Source organism: Hypomesus nipponensis, chromosome 9 (genome assembly GCF_054491055.1).
Source record: "Hypomesus nipponensis isolate SF chromosome 9, ASM5449105v1, whole genome shotgun sequence".
NCBI lineage: Eukaryota > Metazoa > Chordata > Actinopteri > Osmeriformes > Osmeridae > Hypomesus > Hypomesus nipponensis.
The window spans coordinates 20,429,631-20,450,078 of record NC_140369.1 but is presented as its reverse complement, the minus strand read 5'-3'; the positions used below and the strand labels follow the sequence as shown (position 1 = coordinate 20,450,078).

Here is a 20,448-nt window from a genome sequence, read left to right as displayed (position 1 = left end):
TTCTAGCTGGCTACTTGTTACCAAGTTACAACTTTGTTGCAGGGGCATTCTTTGTCTACATTGCGAGCTAACAGTGTCCGGTAATTATGTCGCTATAAATAATGATGTTAAACCGAGACCACTAAGCCCTCAAAGAAAATGTAAGGTCAAAGAAACAAAAGAAAGGTTTGAGGTTACTCTGAAAATTATTAATAAAATAGGCTTCTAATATTAAACTGCTAAATCCTTCTCTAACTAGGCTCCTCTATGATGCATAATGAAACTTAACGTTTTTTAAGTAATCAATAAGCCTACGCTTGCCCTCATTACTCAAATGATGCCGTTCAGGGCGTTCAAATTACATAATAGGGCGATGATAGGAGGATAATAGGACATAATAGGGCAACCAACAAGTTGTTTATATCTGATTACAATTTAATAAGTTATCTAGCGCTGCATCTTCATGAGCTACATTTGGCCTCCTTCTCTTCCAACCAACCAGTATCACCTCTCCTCCATCTGAGTGATGCATGTCATTTTTACAAACTTATTATCAAGGGAACACAATGGTCAGAACTGTAGTCATACACTTAAATGCTTTTTGAAATATGTAAACACCAGGAGTGTATGGAAAGCTGGGGCAGCCACAAGCACACCCTCACAATTTCCCCAGAAATTGTATGCTCTCTAGTTTACTTTGTCAAACTTCCTTGCATGTCTCAGTCAAAATGCTAGTCCAGGTGAAATACAGCCAACAGCAGAAATATGTGAAGCTGGATGAGGATGAAGGACGGTTTGACTTAATGCAATTCCATGAAAAAGGTTAGCATGGCTTTGGAAAAAGGTTTTAAATCACACCCCTGGGGTCTCATTTATAAAGCTTGCGTACGCACAAAACGGGGCTGAAAATGTGAGTACGCCACTTTCCACGTAAAGGTTGTGATTTAAAAAAACAAACTTGACGGGAGAATGTGCGGTCCTCCACGCAAACTCTGACCCTCCCGTAGGCCTACGCACATTTTGAAAACAGTTGGAATTGGCAACGCAGATGACCGTACTGTAGTCAGACTGCAGAAATTGAATGTGGGAAAAACATTACTCGTAATAGTTATATATTTTGTTTTCCTCACACACGTTATTTTTCATTAAATTTCATGATTATCATGAAGATTACATCCAGCAGTGTTATTTGCGCTTGTACTGAGTGATTCTTGTTCCATAAACACCTTGTAAAATCCAACTCAAATTTTAAATACAAATTCAGCGCTTCCTCACCATCAGATTGTCCACTATGGGAGTTCAGGAGGGGGAGATTCCCTGACTGCATGGAATACAGTATAACATCACATATCCTACCTTTAGATAACTGCAGAACACAGTGTATAACTAAATATATTTATCTAATACTGTGCAAATATCCTCATATGTCAAAAACTGCAAATACAGTCGTTAAGCTCCCTTGCAATCACTACACTCTACGTCCTTGTTATCAGTCCAGACTTTAATAGATTACTGTTCATAACAAAACGCTTTTGTTTACAAATTGTATCTCGACTTGCAGTATATCACTGGCACCGTTGACGCCACTCGCACAATTTTTTTAAATTGGTGATCTACCGTCTACAGGCCACCACATTTTCGGAGTTTTCGGGCTCCACTAAAAGGCTAACGGTGTCTGAGAAGTTGAAATGCGCTGTGATTCACCGTAAAGAACAATCGTATGCCAGGGTCGTGATGAGATACTAGATTAGCATTCATGAGGTGCTTTGCATTGACTATTTATGGTTAAAAATGGGCGTGTTCAGGGCGGGGTACAATGCTGATTCACGTACACACACTTGTGGGTAATCTGTGATTTATAAAAGGAACATTGCGTACAGGTGTGAGTACGCACGGTTTTATAAATCTGAATTTTTGTGTGCGTACGCCATTTTAGGCTTTTGGGCATACGTACACTTTTAGTAAGAATCCTACGCACAGTTTTATAAATGAGACCCCTGTTCTTTTAAAAGCTCATTGTGCAATCTCCTTAATGTTGTTGATTCTGGTTTCTTTACATGACTCTTTTTTATACAGTAAAAAAGTGCTGACTTCAAAGGCACATTTAGTTTGACCTTACTATCTTTTCCAGTCATCGAGAGATTTTTCCTGCCACCTGATGCAAAAGTTATATACAAGCATGCAACAGGGACAGAAGTTGATGCAGAAATATTCAGCAAACTCGTTGGACAAGGCAATGTGATGCTGACAGTATTCTCAGATCAGGGTAAGATATCAAGCCAGGTATAATTAAGCACTTTACACCTTACGTAATATAATTTGCATTTTTTCTATTCCTTTAGAATTCTCTGATATCTCCTTGTCTTCTGCTTCTGAAATGTCTGTCTCAAGCTTCAGCTCAATTGCATCAACTATAACCTTAGACAATGTCCCTAGCAAGAGACAAAGAATGGAGGATGCACGTGACGCTGTGTCTGCTAAAAAGGTTTCTTAATGCTTTTACATTTTTTCACTCTGAGTCTCTCGAAAAGCTGTTTGTCACCATGTTTTGTATTCTAATGTTTTTGCATTAGTTGATTTAAGCTGTGCTAAGAGGCAAGTCTGGGGGTGAAGAAGTACTACAAGAGTACCAAACAACAGAAACTCAAACAGATGCTGCAAGAAGAAAAATGGTTAACATCCTGGTGGCTCACATGAATGACAATCATGGGTATGTTTGTTTCACATTGTTTTATTTGTGCCAAATAACTGCATGGCCATTGCTTAAATGTACTCATTTAATATTGCCTCTCAGGCACTGCCCCAATAAAGCAATCAGAGAAGATTATGCACATGGGATAGTGATGTTGTTCCCTTCCCTCAAGGATCCATATTCCAAGAAAGGCTATGTAATAGGCATTATTATTGTTAACTCTTTCATGTCATGTAGAGACACAAAACTGTGTGGAAAACATTGATATTTGAATTCCGTGAGATTTCACATGAGCCTGGTATGACAATGCATTTCTTTTTTTCCATTTCAGGAACACTTCTATGATGCTGCAAGCAACACAGGATACATTTCTTGGAGTCTGAAAACAGTCCAGAGGAACATTCCGGATCTGCAGTGCCACCAAATAGCCCAATTGACTTTTCTCCAGGGGGCCCAAATTTCCAAAGGACTGTTAATGTTGAAAGGCAGCTTGATGGTGATGCTTGCAAAGAGGCCATGTCTTTGCTCAACCATACCACAGACAATTCCCTGATTTTCCAGATGATGAGAGAGACCTTTCAGCACCGTCAGAAGCTTGTTAATGACCCAGGCAGAATTGTTGATATCTTCTCCAGCTTCCTAAGATTCCTGGATACAAAAGGATTGGTACGTTTGGGATGAGATGTTTAGAATGGCTTGAAATGTGAAAGTATTTCCTGAAGTAGTAGTAGTAGTAGTTTAATATCTTCTTTCTTAAAGGTGGACCAAGACTTCACTCTCCTATTTGATGACGACACATCCTCCAGGCTTCTTCAGAAATTAGATTTGTTCGTCAAGCCAAATGTCATAAAAGAGGCTAAGCAGCTCACCTCAACACCAGAGTCGTGTCGCTTGTTGCAGTCAGCAGAAAGTCCCCCAGGAAGTGATCTTGATGAGGCGACCAGTGAGTTTTTAATTTTTTTTTTTTTTATTATTTTTTTTTATACATTTGCTATAATTGCAGTTAAACTATAACGGCAATAATATTTCATTTGTTTATTCTGTGTATCTCTGAAAGTTGATCAGATTTTTGGAATGAATGTGACTAATAGATGGATGACGGTTTAAAACACTCATAATGCCTCCCTGTTCTCATTGAAACTTGTTTTCAGTTCATTCTTGTGTTCAATCTTTGCCCTCAGCCTACGACCAAGAAATGGCTTCCCTGTTGTTGCTGTTACATCTCCTTCCGCCACCTCCAGGGGGACTGAAGTCTCCGAAAATTAGTGCATGTGATGCAGTTGAGAGACTTGTTGTCTTTCATAAGGTAATTATATTATTAAGGTGATTATAATAATTAGTCGCGTCACCTTCTTTGCCACATGTAAATAAGGGTTGTTAAAAAGTGGATGGAATTGTATTTAAGTCTTCATTCCCATCTTGCACTAGCCAATAAAAAAAATGTTTGAATAATCATTTCTATGATGTAGTTTTCTCTGTGGCTGCACATTATCCTTGTGTTTAATTTTCAGTTCTGATCTCAACCCTAGTCATGCTGCAGTTTGGAGGAGCATCTCCTCAATCAGCAGGGTCGGCAGCCGTACCTCCTCGCTGTTGGGCGTCAGAAGAGCAAGATTGAGAGCTTCTACATCTCAATGGATAAGCGTCTCATCCCATGCAAGGCAAACCGCTCCCTCGGGGCATGTGATGAACTTTTCAAAGCACGTGTTTGGTTTGTCTTACGACTTGTGAATTTTTACACATTCCTGCAGACAACAGTGTATAACATTGATGTGGGGAAAATGAAGGAGTCACCCAGAATTAAAGACTTGAGCGCGAGACTGCTTAACCAGCCACTAGTACCCTCACCCTGTGAGTAAGAAGCTATAACAATGTTGACCTGTTTCATGTGTGTGCATGAGGTTTTAGGCCAAACACAAGCTGTTTAAAGATTGTTTTAAAAGGCATCAGTTGTTTTAAAAGGCTAAAAGGCATCAGTTGGCCATCGCTCATTACTGGGAAACCTTCACCCTCAAACAAAATGAGTATGGGCCAATTAAATCTTTTATCTTCAGAGATGAGAATGTCGTCAACAATGAAATGCTTGAAACAATCTTGTCAAAAGATGTTTTCTCAACTAGTTGGGTTAAAGTTGATGGTGTAGAGCGGTGTTTCCCAAAGACTGGGTCGCGACCCTTGGGTGGGTCGCAAGAGATTTTTTGGGGGTCACCTTGTCACGATCTGAATCTCTACCAGTGGCGATTTCTTAAACTAATTAATGGTCAAATATTTACTATTGTGTTAACATTTTAAATGCGTTAGAACACATTCATATTGAAGACGAGTTCATTCAGAATCAGCTACATATATTAGCAGGTCGACTGACTGATTTCCTTCTCATACATTCCCGTAGCGCCACAGTGCATTTCCCTGTTGAAACTCAGCTTCTATGGACTTCAATGGGGCTGCTTTGAACAGTTTTTTTCAGTGCTTCGAAACTATACGGTCATTGGATAAATGCTGCGATTATGTCCCGCCCATGGACGCTCAGGTGGGGGTGAATGGAGGAGTGGGCTGGCCTGGATGCATGGCTTCCACGTGATGATTGGAGGGTCTGTTGAGAGACATCTCCTTTTGATTGACAATAATTTTGTACTATAAAAAGTCACCGAAGCTATTCAAGCTCAGTCCCATCGCGGATTCTGTAAGTATAGTCGAAAGAGCTGCTGCAACCTATCTCTTGGTACTTGCTTGGCGAAGTTGCTAGCGAGTTTTCATCATACATTTCATACAATTATACACCACATGCCTTGTTTCAGTTGAACCTAATTCCCACATTTTCTTCGAGTTTAATATTGTTTCGTTGATCGTTCCTTCATTCATTTATTCATACATAGACCTACTATACATACAGTAGGCTCGGCTAGTGTCGTAAGGGCCAGTGAACTAGAAAAACAATGTAAAATATATATGATTTCCCCTATTTGAAAGACCAGCAGCCGTCTGCACGTAATAAAACTCTTCTTGTTGCGCTTATTGTGAACTTTGATCGCTATTTTCCAACAGAGAGGTATGCCCTTCTGAATGATGAAAGGTGGATGCAAAATCCCTTTGAATTTGAGAGTCCTCAGGCTTAACTTGAGTTGACGCTTAGTCCTACAGAAGAAACCGAGTTGTTACAGCCCAGCTGCGATCGCACTGACGCTATGGATCTGTGACCTTATCATTCTGGATAAGCATTTCGTCAGAATATCCTGTCCTCAGTAGGGCCACTATTTCTAATTATATGCTTATTCCTTTCACTACCACGTACATGTGGTATTTTCTGTGCTCACAAATTGGGATTTTCTGTGCTCACAAAAATGAAGACAAGCACAGAAACTGACTGAATGCTGCGCCTGATATTCGTGTTGTGCTCTCCTCCTGCACAATGGACTGAAATGCACTACAAAAACGCAGACAGGCCCATCTATCCCATTAGCAATGTTGAAAAGGATACAACATGTTTTGTATAATTTGTAATCTTTTTGTAATTATTTCATATTTTGTTCCAATGTTGCTGGTTCAATTGAATGTTGAAAATAAGAATACATGGGCTATATGTTTTTTTATAGCTGTATGTCCAATTAGGCACTTATTGGATACCTTCTTTAAACATTGCTGGTTCAATTGTTCAGAGAGAAGTGATCACTCAGTCTGAGATCGCTTATTAACAATGGCAGTAGGCGTACAAGTTCTGAAATAAAAATAAAAACAGTAAAATATCCTCATTATTGTGCAATAATGGTCAAATCCACCTTTATTTTGTGATTTACGAATAATCTCTATTGGCTTGGGTCGCGAAGGCTTGTGACTTTTAAAATATGGGTCCCCAGAAAAAAGGTTTGGGAAACACTGGTGTAGAGTATAAAGCTGGACTAGTTATTTGCAGTGCAATGGAAGAAGACATGCCATTATTTTGTCAAATAAGTGATGTACTTTTGGTTGAAGATCAATTTTTTTGACAAACAAGCTATTTACAGAGAACTTTGATGACCATCATCATGCATTCAGAGTATGACACAGTGCGGAAAGGTTTCTACTAAAAATGTCTGAGCTTAAATTTCATAAACCGTTCAATATTCCAAATTCATACAATGTTTCAGATGAACGTATGTACATTATACCTTCATTCACAATGTTTTTATTCAACTAACTGCAAGGGAGAAAAGGCACAAATAAATGTTTTTGACAAGGATTGTTTAATTTGTGATTCATTCTTATTAATATAAGAATATATTAAATTAATTAATGTATTCAATATTTTTTTTTCTTTCAGTGTTGATAATTAACTACGGTGGCCCACGGGTGCACACCACAGCATTAGCCGAGAACACCACAGCATTAGCCGAGAACACCGCAGCACTAGCCGAAAACACCGCAGCATTAGCACAAAACACAACGACATGTGCAAAAACGCTGCATTTCAAGTTCACACCAAATCGTTCTCCAGACCCCTAGGGGCTGTGCATGCAAAGTGGGGTATTTTACCTGTTGTTTTAAAATCAAGTGAAGTAAATTAACTTTACTAGACCACGCTTATGTACCTCTTGGAGGTTTGCTATCGAACATAACGCAGTACACAACATCATTGAAACTAAGAGAGGGCGTCTTAAAACATAAGATTATAATATAATAAAACCAACTTTAATTGGTGAATTTAAGTTGTGTTCTTGTTTGATTTTAGGTCCTATATGTTTATTGTTTTTTTGACAAACAAGCTATTTACAGAGAATTTTGATGACCATCATCATGCATTCAGAATATGACACAGTGCGGAAAGGTTTCTACTAAAAATGTCTGAGCTTAAATTTCATAAACCGTTCAATATTCCAAATTCATACAATGTTTCAGATGAACGTATGTACATTATACCTTCATTCACAATCTTTTTATTCAACTGACTGCAAGGGAGAAAAGGCACAAATAAATGTTTTTGACAAGGATTGTTTATTGTGATTCATTCTTATTAATATAAGTATATATTAAATTAATTAATGTATTCAATTTTTTTTTTTTCAGTATTGATAATTAACTACGGTGGCCCACGGGTGCACACCACAGCATTAGCCGAGAACACCGCAGCACTAGCCGAAAACACCGCAGCATTAGCACAAAACACAACGACATGTGCAGAAACGCTGCATTTCAAGTTCACACCAAATCGTTCTCCAGACCCCTAGGGGCTGTGCATGCAAAGTGGGGTGTTTTACCTGTTGTTTTAAAATCAAGTGAAGTAAATTAACTTTACTAGACCACGCTTATGTACCTCTTGGAGGTTTGCTATCGAACATAACGCAGTACACAACATCATTGAAACTAAGAGAGGGCGTCTTAAAACATAAGATTATAATATAATAAAACCAACTTTAATTGGTGAATTTAAGTTGTGTTCTTGTTAGATTTTAGGTCCTATATGTTTATTGTATGCACCTTCCTGCCAAAGCAAATTCCTTGTCTGTGCAAAATTTCATGGCGAATAAATCCCATTCTGATTCTGATGTTCTTGATTTGGATGATATCAAATTAACCGGCTGTCAAAAAGTTCGTTTTTATATGGGTGAGAACCCAACTAATTCCACTTTGCACTGCCCCGAGTGGTCTAGAGAACGATTTGGTGTGAACTTGAAATGCAGCGTTTCTGCAAATGTCGTGTTTTGTGCTAATGCTGCGGTGTTTTCGGCTAATGCTGTTGTGTTCTCTGCTAATGTTGCGGTATTTTCAGCTGATGTTGGTGGTGTGAACCAATGCTGTTGTGTTGTAAGTAGTAGATTGTTTATGAAATGTAGCGTTTTTATAAATGTTTTGTTTTTGTTAATGTCGTTGTGTTGTGTGTTAATGTTGTGTTTTCAACTTTTGTTTGCTTCGGTAATGTTGCTGTGGTGTGCACCCGTGGGCCACCGTAATTAACACTTTAGGGAGTGAAATTAACACAGTTTTAAAAAATTAACTCAGAGCAGTGTTAGTTGTCTAATCCCTTAGTGTTACTTTAACTCTGCTTTGTGAGTTAAATGTTTAACTATTTTGAAAGTGTTAATTTAACTCTGGAGAGTGTGGACCTATATAAACTCTCAAAGTGTTGAAATCAACTCTGTGGGAGTTGATTCAACACTGGACTTTTTGCTGTGTATGGAGCCCCTGATTCTCTTCAAAGGAAATTAACTAATTTTCTTTGGTAGAGCCCAGGCACTGTGTTGTCTGGGTTTGGCCTGGTTCCTGCTCTGGGACATGTTCTCGGAACTCTGCTACCAGACTTGCCTTTGCTTGTTCCTCCTCCTTGTTTCTCCTGGTTACGTAACCAACGTAACTTGAACTTAGGTAGTGTCACAGCAGCCAGTAGAGCACCTTTACTTGCAAGAACACATGCAAATCTTGTTTTGATTGCTTGAAAAAAAGAGACAGACCAATGGTGGAACCAGCTCCCCACCTCCATCAGGGACACTGACTGTCTCCCCATCTTCAAGAAAAAGCTCAAGGCGCACTTGTTCCGGGAGTACAACGGCACTTAGGAATGCTTGCTTGATTGGACCCGATGTTAGTTTCCTCCAGGATCACAATGACTCTTATTGAGACTTGTTGCTCCTGTAGGTTATTAGTTTTAACAAAGTTAACTCTTGAACTCGCTGAAATATTTTACAGTTGATTGTTCTTCTACAGGTACAGTCTTGCACTTATTGGGGTTCATGTTGTTTTAATTTGTAACTTGTATAACTGCATGCTCTTATGGGTCATCCCTTTGTCACTTGTTAAGTTTTTCACAATGTATGCTTCATGTTTTGGTTGCTTGCAATGTTTGGGACTACCTCGTTGTTATGATCAATGACCTATGCTCTTTTGTAAAGCTCTCTCTTGGAAGTCGCTTTGGATAAAACCGTCTACTAAATGCATAAATGTAAATGTAAGACTGCAAAAACATTATTGCATTACACATTGCACAATCATAGTAATATGTAGTTGTGTATATATATATATTCACACAATTCACACAATGTATTTTACTGTAATGCTTAAACTTGATTGAGATAGTTTCACATACATCTGTAGGGTACATTTAAATTGTTACAAAATGTAATTGCGGTTATAATTATAATGCATCGAGCCTATACACACACATATAAATGACATTAATAAAAAGGCAAAATGAATGATTCACTGAATTGAAGATGAATGCTAAAAAAATAAATGCATTTACCTGAACAATTCCATCTGGTAGGCCACCAAGGATTGCAAGACCACTTTTCAATTCCAGAGTCCTGGCCATCAATGTTTCCAGTGTGGGCAGGAGGGTGCCATAAAAACAATTGTCCTCTCCCTGCAAAATGTCCAGTGCCATTGTAAGTGGCTTCATAACACAGTACTCTTTGAGAAACTGATGTTCCCTTTCACTCATGCATTTGCATTTCAACTGGAGTTGGGAAGAGATGGTGTTCAACTCAACTATAGGTATCTCATCAATTCGAGCAAGGGCATCGTAGAACGAATTCCACCTGGTTGTGCAAGGTACTAGTAGCCTCTTGGCAATAACGTCGTTTACGATCTCTGAGGCCACTGTGGACTGACTCGCCTTGTTCCACAGGCCTGCGCATTTTGTGGTAGTACTTCGGTAAATTGTTTTAGTTTCAGGTTTCGCCACTTGTCCACATCAGCGCATCTCTGATGTGGAGGTAAAGAAGTCACGCTATCTGCGTCACGTCTGGCAGTATTCAGTAGTACATCTCCGATGTTAGTAAAAGTCGTCTGACTTTCTTCATCCTCATCTTCAGAGTCCGACTCGGGGCTGGTACATTTGAAAAGCCTTCACGAAATTTGAGCCATTGTCTGTTAAAGTTGCTCTGACTTTGAAGCTTAGACCATATGTGAGTGAACGTTATCCATTTCACTTCCAATATTGTCATATGTATGCCGACCCTTCATTCTTTTGCACGCCAGGGACACTTTCTTACGTTCCAAGTTGTGTGGATTTATCCAATGTGCGGTTATGCCAAGTAAACTTTTATTGTGCGCAGTCCAAATGTCTGCTGTGGTAGAGACATATTCTAATTCCTCTAATGTACTTTTGAGCTCAACCTCCATTTTAGCGTATTGTCCAGGTAGCTGGAGAACGTTATTGTGCATGGTGGTCCACCGTCTCTTGTCACTGGTATTTTGCTTATCAGTTGCCTGATGCAACTGACTCAACGGTTGACAAAGGTTGCATGTCTTCGACCACATACCTGGCAATCATTCTTTTTAGTTCTTCCTGGCTTACAAGCCTTGGCTGTTTGATCAGTGGTTCTCAACCGGGGGTACGCGTAGAAATCCTTTAAAAATAGTTACTATATGGCTCTTCGGAATGTTCCAAAAAAGTTCTGTTGATTTGAATGGGCCATATGTAGGTTAAATGTCTGTGTTCGCAGGTCTGTAATTTCTTGATATTCATCGCTGCGAAAGGTTTATGACCGCTGTCATTGGCAACGGGTTTTGTGCTCTAATTCACATCTTTCATATAATTCCGCAAGTCCGGTCATTTAACATAACGGAAAGTCATTGAAACTTGAAGTAAGAAGGTGGGTTGCTACGCAGTTTTACCAATTGAAAAACGGCTTTGTTTATTTTACACAAAGCTCAAAATATGTTGCGCTCAAATAAAAGGCAAAAAAAAATGCGAGAAAGATTGCGCGCTATGCCTACTTGCACTATGGATCTTCCGAACTAGCATCACATCTAACTCAGAATGTGCATGCATTAGCAGGGCAGGGCAGCTGTGGTGGCGTATACGGGGGCCGGTTCTGGTGGGCTGGTCTGGATCAAAATCCAGGGCCTATTTTTACTCCCACATATATGTAAACCACCTCCGTGGATGTGGGGGTCGCGAGTCACTGGCACCATTATTTTAGGGTTTGTGGGCTGAAATGTTTGCTCTAGGTGGCACTGTTATCTCCTCTGGATATAGTTTTTTATGATGTTAAAATTAATTTGCTAAATGTTTTCTGGTTAAATTTGAATTGCTCTTAGCTAGTAGTGTGCATTGAATATGTAATGTTGAATGAACACAACATTTTGTATTGCTTGAGGGAAGCTGAGGTGCAAAGAGAGAGAAAATATGATGTCCATTTGTTGTTTCATTGTCTTCTGCAGGAGCAAATAAATCTCAAAATCCACCCATAAGTTGTGCCTGTTCATTCCCTCAACACATCCATTACAATGGCATAGCGCTGTGTATTAGGAACTACATCTTTTTTTCAATCAAAAATGCTCTGCGCTGGTTAGGGGATACTTGGCTGAAAAAATATTACACAAGGGGTACATCACTGAAAAAAGGTTGAGAACCACTGGGCTAGACTACTGTCGTTTTCTGGCTATTTTTTTGGAAGCTTCCCTTCTAATGCCGACTACAGCTAGTCTAGCTAGAGTCATTTGCTAAGTAAGGTATGTTGATATGTTTTGAAACGTATTTAGCATTGTACCTATGCTAGATACAGGAGACTTTAGCATTGCTAATAGGCTAACTATTAGCAAGAAAATCATACTTACAGCTTGCGGTATTGATGAGCATACGGTTGGAACAGCTCCTCTTTTCAGCAACAGCGGCTTAGCAAATCCTTCTTTAAACTATCTTTGGTGAAATGGTTAGAGTGAATTAATAAATGAGTATCCGCCAAACATCAGCCATGCCCGTTGAGTGTCTGGTTCCTTAGGAAGATTATGAAAAGTGTCAGCATCCCAGTACAGCCTGGAACACTGCATTTACGATGCTCCATTTTCTATACTTTAAAAACGTATATAAAAAAAAAAGTCTCCTTTGTTGTTCGCGTTAAAATACACAGAGCAGTGCGCCGCTAAACTAGTGACTGAGATCCTGAGCCAAAACATCAGAGGGCTGGTCTGTATGTAAATCTTGGGGCGTGACAACGGTGATGCGGAATTTGTGGCGTCACAAATTCCGCTTTTTCAAAACTGATCGTTTTACAGCGGCAGTTTCAAGTTGTGAGAGTTTGATAGAAAAGAGGTGTCAATGTACTTTGAGGTTGACTTTATGTCCATTTTACCCACCGAACTGTCGTTATTCAACTATGACAAGGTAAAATCGGTTTTGCAATCAATGACTCCTTTAACACGTCAGATTTGAGTAGCCTATATGTGCGATTGCTGCGTGCGTCTTGACGAGAGAATTATTTTTCATTGTTTTCCCCCATCAACGTTAGGATACACCCTTCCGGGAGGGGGGAGGGGGGGGTCGCAGGACTGAAGCCAACTTGATCTGTTGAATCGTTTAAAAAAATCCATGTGTAGATTCAGTGTGGAACTTGCACAAGATGGTTTCACACGTAGTGTGCAAAAAATCTTCCCCAATATTATGCATATGCCTATTTTTGAAAAGTAAGGGATGTAGTACAACCAGCGGAACACTAATGTGTGAGGTAAGTTTAGAGACACCACTGTAATTTAATAGTAAAATATTAAATGTTTTTGGCAGATGTCTGTATTCGAAATTATGAATATGTTTCTTTTTTTTAAGTGCAAGTTATAATTGAGGTAAGTTTGGAAACACTACCTTATTTAAACTTTAAATTGATAAATATTTTCTCTATTTTCTATTATCTCTTTTCTGTGTTTGTGCACATTCATACCTCTCGTGAACTCGTTCAAAGTTCAGTTCATACAAGTAAAGACATCTCCGCCTGGATGACCGAGCACCACCTCCAGCTGAACCTCGCCAAAACAGAACTTCTCATCATCCCGGCTAAACCCTCCGTCTCCCACGATCTGTGACGGTGACCCCTTCATCCTCTGCCAGGAACCTTGGGGTTACCATGGATGATGAGCTCTCCCTCACGGCCCACATTGCCGCATTCTCCCGGTCTTGTAGATTCACCCTCTACAACATCCGGAAGATCAGGAGATACCTGTCTGAGCACTCCACCCAGCTGCTAGCCCAAGCACTGGTCCTCTCCAAGTAAGACTACTGCAACTCGCTGCTCGCTGGTCTCCCAGCATGTGCAACCCGCCCTCTTCAGAGGATTCAGAATGCAGCGGCCCGCCTGGTCCACAATCTACAAGTTAAGTGCAGTAGTTGTATGCCTTTGTCCAACTCCAGCCCCTATTTAAAAAACCTTTCGGGAGCTTTGACGCTTCAGCTTATAACTTTCAAAATGTTTTCACAATTTTCAGCTTTTTAGCATGGTCAGCTGTCCCCATTCAGGTTTTCAGCATTCTCACTGCTGTTTTGCAGGAACAGCCTTTTCTAGTTATGACTATTGCTTTTCAACTTCTCAGTTCTTCCGCCGTTTTTTGGCCTTTAACTAGTCCTGCATACTTTCACCGATTCCTAAAATGTTTGTATCAAAACGTTCAGCTCCTTCAGGAGATGATGGCCATGACTTCTGGTATTTCTCACTTTTATACTTTTCATAGAATTAAGGTTTTTGTGCAAAAAAATTTTTTTGCTCCTTCTTGATTTTATGATTGAGCAGCTCTTTCTGATATTCAACTAAATTGTCAAACAAATTCCTCTGACGTTTATATAGTTTAACTTACAGAAACAGGTTATACTTTAAAATGTAGGAAAACGTGTCCTCTTTCAGCCAATGTAACTACTAAAGAGCTCAAATTTACAGATTTTCAGCTTTGAGCCTTGAAGCGAGAGTAGCCTTTCAAATTCTCTCACTAACTTCAATGGAGAGCTGGGTAAAATTCTTCAGAGAATTTCGAAAGTAGACGTGTTTTTAAACTTCCGGTAGAGTCGTATTTCTGACCGCACAGACATATAAAGGACATGTCTGGTTTCGGGAGAGTCTTGGGTCTCATTTTTTGGATTGGACGTATAGTTTTGCGTCTGGGTTAACTTGTTTGAGATGTGGATTCCAGCTAAATTTGTGATTCTCTCTGCCCAGCTTGTTAGCGATCACAGCTGCGCCATCACCGTGGCAACCAAACAGACATGAACTATGAAAGCAGAATTGGGTGACGTTTTGGAAACTGCCAAAAGAGTTGTATTTCTGACCGTTCAGACACAAAGGATATCAATGGTTTCGGCAGAGTCTTGGGTCTCGGAAAATATCCTTAGTTTTTGGATTGGACGTACAGTTTTGCGTCTAGGTTAATTTGTTTGAGGTGTGGATTCTAGCTACATTTCTCATAATCAAGCTAGCGTGATGGCTCTCCATAACTAGGCTAATAACGGTTCGACTTTTTTTCCACAATCGACCAAATTGGCCAAACAAGGTATGTACATTGAGCTTAAAGTGTACATAATCTAGCTAGATCGTTTTTATTTGAGCAAGTTTAGAGAAATCTGCAAAAATCGAGGCGCGACGGTCATAGCTGACCGTCACGAACAGCCAAACCAGGGCTGGGGTACAGTAACGCCAAGTGTTTGCTGCAGCTGGAGTTAATCCTACGAATAAACGCTTCGTAACTGGAAAGTTTTTACCTTTAATTGACGATATTGATCACAGATGTAAAGTAACTTATCTTTACTCTAAATATCTTCTCCGTTTTCAATTTGAAGTAGTAGATATACTTATGTAGGAAATCTTCCATTGCATCCTCTCTCTCTAGCTTCACGCTTTCGGTTATTATTCTAGCCTGACGTTGTCATACTCATAATTCTCGTCAGAATATGAGTCTGAAAACTCTCCGTTGGGCTGTGACTATGGGGCGTGTTTCAACCGAACTTGTACAACAAATGCCTCTACGCTCAATTGGATAGACCTACAACCAATCAGAGCAACGTAATATGTTGTTTGTTGAAAACTAATTCAACCCAAGGGCTCTTTTGCGACGTTGTTGATTACGTTACTGTTGATCATCTGTCCATCATCTTATAAAGCCCGCCCTGGCAATTTCATTGGTCCACCCAGATCCTGGTTTTATGTAGTTGTTCCCAATACGAGACCCTCCAGACCAATTTTTTTTTGTGAGCAGGGAGAAGTTGGGCTGGCAGCCAGACTAATTCCAGGTTATGTTATGTAAACAAACTTCAACTGGTTATAAACTAGGTTTTGCAAGTAATGGAAAGTAATCAGATTATATCATTGTGTCTGGGTAAACCAAAAATTATGTAACAGATTACAATTGTGTATGGGTAACTAGTAACTGTAACGGATTACATTTAAAAAGTAACCTACCCAACCCTGCGGATAGTCCACGTTCCCGTGAGCATCAGGTGGAAGGTAGGTGAACGTGGCAACAGATGGACAGAGAAAAGAAAGCTAAACCGCCGACTCCCTACTACATTCTTCTTTCTCTCCTTGTCTTCTCTCCCGTTTCTCTCTACCCCACACCAATCCCTCTTCCTTCTTTCTACTTTCACAAATTAGTCTGATTGGTAACAGGTGTGTCAAAACCTTCTTTCTCTCCCCTTCCACCCCGTGACAATCCCCCCCACTGTACCCCTAGTCGTCCCAACTACTAACATCTATTTATACCTAAGAGGCTAAGGTCCTCCTTTTCTCCCGTTCAGACCGAAGTAGCTAACCCGTGTTTGTCCCAATCCCCTCTCTGTACTGGCCTGCAGGGGAACAGTAGGGGTGTCCTGGACTCGTGGAGCAGCTGAAATGCGGATGGGATACCAAATATGGGACTGCAACGCTTGGCCTGATAAGGGTTCTTGGATGTATTGTTCCAAAGGAAGTATTAAGCTAGGGTAGGGGCAAGGTCGTACATGATTTCTATGTATTGTTCGTACCTCATCACCTCCCTCGGACCTGACCTGCAGTACTGGCAATCCGGACCGTAGACTCCCCTTAACAACAAAGGGTTGAGGTTGCCTCAGAGGAGCCAGTTTACCCTGGTTTCATCTCCTGAAGTTCCTTATAAGCATTCGTTCCTAGCAGAGGTACATCCCTGGCTCTCTGGTCATACCGCCCATTCTACCGGGCCTTCTGCTGCTGAGCCTTGGCCTCCACCCAACCATTGACTTGTCCAACTTGGTTATGGTGGCAACCATCCGTGTAGGTCCATTCGCTCTTTTTGGGGCTCTGCACCTGAAATCATTGAGGCAAGAAGCCAAGAATGCCAGCCAAACAAGACAAAAAATGGGGTTAGTCCATTTGTGCCGTGTTCAGTATTATTATAGGCCTGCATGGATAGGTGATCAGGCCACACCTTCTTTTATTTTTCCCCAAGGGACCCCAGTAGAGATAAAATGTTTAGTTTCAAACGTTCACAAGCCCCTTTCCCTTGCGGGTGTAGGGGGTAGTACGGATCTTAGCACACCCATATAGGTCGTAGAACTGAATCAAAGCTGGCTCAAAAGCATCCCCTCGATCTGTCAGGAGTCATTCTGGGGAACCCCACTGTTGGACCACTGCTGTCCAAAGGGCCCTTACTGTCATCTCTGCAGTCTGATCCTTTGTGCGAACTGCCCACCCATACCGAGAAAACTAATCAGTCATAACAAGCAAATATGAGTAGGTGTCATCAGGTCGACCCAAGAACAGGTAATTGATTGCCAAGGTTTCCAAAGAATAGCTAGAGACAATTGTATTCAAAGGGGCCCTTAGTGTTGGTCCAGGCTTCTTCTGCATGCAGTTGGGACACTCAGCTACTCAATGGCACACATCATTACCAAACCCTGGCCAGAAGAACCCCTGACGAAGCGCTGCCTCGATCCGATTTGCTCCCATATGGCCCAGGGAGGTTTCCCACAGTTTCTTTGTAGTACAGTGCGGCACCAGAGTCTGCCATCTCTATGCGTCTTCAAACCGGTCTCTGACACGGCGACTGAGGATCCCAATCCCAGCTCGTCGCTCCCACTCTCTTTACCACCGCCTCTCTCCCAGAGGGGCCTTTCTTCGGTCATAGGCAGCAGGCATCCTAGCTTGGCGGACTCTCAGCAAGTGCCCGCAAGTGTGGGTCTTCCTCTTGCAGGCTTTTCCAGTCTGGTACCCCAGTCCCCACTTCTGGCTCTGCTATGCTGCTGCTGCTATCTTTCTCCCCTGACTCAGACACACCAGGCTTTCAGTTATATCCAACCTGGAGAGAAGATCAGCATTTTGGTTAGAATGCCCCGGGCGATACTTCACTTGAAAGTGGAAACTTGACAGCTGAGCCTTCCACCGTTGTTCAACAGCCCTCAATTTAGCTGTATCAAGGTGGACCAGAGGATTATTGTCTGTAAATACCACAAACTTTGCCTCCCACAAGTAGTCCTTGAACTTATCAGTCACTGCCCACTCAAGAGCAAGCAGCTATCATTTGAAAGAAGAGTCATTTAGGTAATTCCTTTTTGCCGGGGACAAGCTTTGGCTTGCATAAGCAATAACCCTTTCTTTACCCTCTTGTTTTTGGGAGAGCACCGCCCCCAGGCCTGCTTAACTGGCATCTGTGTACCGAACAAAGGGCTTGTGAAAGTCTGCATAGGCCAATATCGGCATATTCAGGAGTGCTGACTTCAGTTGGTCAGAGGCTTGACTGCACTCCGGTGTCCACGTAACAGGATGGCTCTTTTTGCTTAGCGATGCAGTCCCAACTAATAGACCATGGAGTGGAGCTGCAATCTTGGAGAAAGAGGAAATAAATATATATATATATATAAATAAATATCCAGCAAAGCCGAGGAAGGCACGTACCTGAGTCGCATTCTGGGGTTTTGGCCAGATACGGACAGCGGCAATTTTCCCAGGGTCACTGGCAACCCCAGTTTGGCTTACTGCGTGTCCCAGATCAGCCACCTCCTTTTTCAGGAAGCGACATTTCTGTGGCTGCAGTTTCAACCCGTGCCTACTTAGTCGCTGGAAAACCTGCTCTAGGTGGGCCAAATGTCTTTCAAAGTCAGGGGAATACACTTATGTCGTCTAAATAGATCAACAAAAAATGGTTTATTGTGTCTCCTAAACAATTCTGCATCAGCCTTTGGAAGGTCGCTGGGGGATAAGGATTGAGTAACCGTAAAAGTGCGAGCTACCTTCCATTTGGCCCCGTCTCCCAGGTCTTCTACAAGGGCAGGTCAGAAAGGAGTCCTTCAAGGCACACACCCCCACGACTCTGGCCCAGAGAATCTTCTCTGAATATGCCGGCAACACATTAGGATCCCCTTTTGATAGGCGAGCTACGCATTCCCTTATGGGTCGCTTATAACTCGCTCACAAGTTGCAAAAGCCTTCTTCCACTTCTTGAGGCCGGCTACATCCTTACCAGCCCGAGTTACACTGAGCCCCTGATGAGACTCCTGGAACACCACCCTCCAGCAGTGAGCTATAACTGAGCATCCCCAATATGGCCTGGTCTTCTCACATGCACTCATCTAACGATGACCACCCCCTTAGCCGGCACCGTAACCCCTATTACAACCTGCTGTGTCACTTTAGAGTCTCTGCCAAGGTGGTGAGTTGTTCTTTCATCTCTTGTCGAAATTCTTCTCGCACCTCTTGTTTTCTACCGGTCCAGGTCAGCTTTGTCTACACTCGTCAAGGCAACATCTGCAGGAAGGACAACTGTATGGTACACTCTACAGTTATTTCCTCCCATTTACCTCACCAGACCCTCAGCTTCCTTACTGACCTGGTCGAACGTCATTGCAGGCTGTCACATGGCGTTGCAGCTCCTCCCTCAATGGTCCTTCTCTGAGCCCTTTCACAAACTGGTCCCGCAGTGTCTACTCAGTTTGCAGATTCATCTGGTTCAGCGGTGGACCACCTAGTTCTTGGCTGTGCAGAAGGTAGTCCGTCACACCTTCGTCCTGCTGCTGATCACAGTCAAAAACGGGCCCGGATATCAGCTGTGGGGGTTACACTGCCGAATTTCACTTGTAGGGCCGCCCATAGCAAAAGAGGGTGACTCCTTAGCTCCCCTTCAAAAAGCATGACTTGCCGTTTGGCCCTACCATCTAGTGCGCCCATGACAAAGTCAACCTGCTGCTCGATTAATTCTTGTGCTCTTATCATGGACTCCATGTGTGCCCGCCACCCCCCAAAGTGAATTCCACTGCCGTCAGCGGTAAACTTTGGGACCCACGGAGAGCACATAAACCAGGGCATTGTCATTAGGGTGGCTTGAGGTGCCATGGTAGGGGCGATGGAACTAGTGCTAGCGCCTGAAGAACAGAAAGCACCCCCTGAACTACCTGTCTCTCGTGCTCCTCCCCTAGACCCCTTCATAGCCTCCTGTGTTAACCCTATGCCAACTGATCCTGCTGACTACGCCAAAAGGGCGTCACAGTTACAGTGAACCCAGCTCCACCCGTGCATGGTTTGGATCTTGGCAGAAGGCAACACAGACAACCCGTAGAGGCTGATGTACAAAAATATTAGGGCTGTCGAAGTTACCGTAATCTTACTTTAACGCGATTTAAATAAATAGTGCCGTTAACGAAGGTTTCTTTTTGACCCTACACTATTGTGGCCCTGAAGTGCAAAAGACCCCCCCTAATAAGAGTACATCCCCCAAATGAAAACACCCCCCCCCCCCGAAAACGAGTCAACTCCCCCCAAATCGGATGACTTGTTCACCTCCCCCCAATACAAAAACACGCTCCCCCAAATGGCAAATGACATTACATAAACTCTGAACGGAAAGGGTAGGTACTACACTTCAGCGCTGAAATAAGAAAGAAGAAATAAGAAATTGATCGACAGAAGTACAAAATGCCATAGCCTGACAGAGTTACGTGCACCAGGCCATTTATTTGGGTATCGAAGCATATAGCATAGGCTACTAATGCAACAGTATAAATTGCGTTTTCAATGTAAACATTGATAGCCAAACAACTAGTCTGCGTAACTCTGTCATTATCATGAACTTAATCATTTTGGTTGGAAGGAAAGAGGAAACATTTG

The 20,448-nt window shown here is 41.8% G+C and overlaps 1 protein-coding gene and 1 pseudogene across 1 annotated transcript; one reads left to right on the top strand and one right to left on the bottom strand.

Annotated features, from left to right (window-relative positions):
• Positions 1 to 707: 707 nt before the first annotated feature.
• On the top strand, positions 708 to 5,940 carry LOC146273445 (uncharacterized). Its single transcript, XM_084706048.1, is given in 8 exon segments — positions 708 to 801; positions 2,322 to 2,441; positions 2,563 to 2,867; positions 3,003 to 3,066; positions 3,069 to 3,337; positions 3,431 to 3,614; positions 3,853 to 3,977; positions 4,201 to 5,940. Coding segments are annotated over 8 exon segments (1,491 nt in total). The 3' UTR covers positions 4,531 to 5,940.
• A 3,273-nt stretch (positions 5,941 to 9,213) lies between these two features.
• LOC146273444 (uncharacterized) lies at positions 9,214 to 19,189 on the bottom strand (annotated as a pseudogene).
• Positions 19,190 to 20,448: the final 1,259 nt, after the last annotated feature.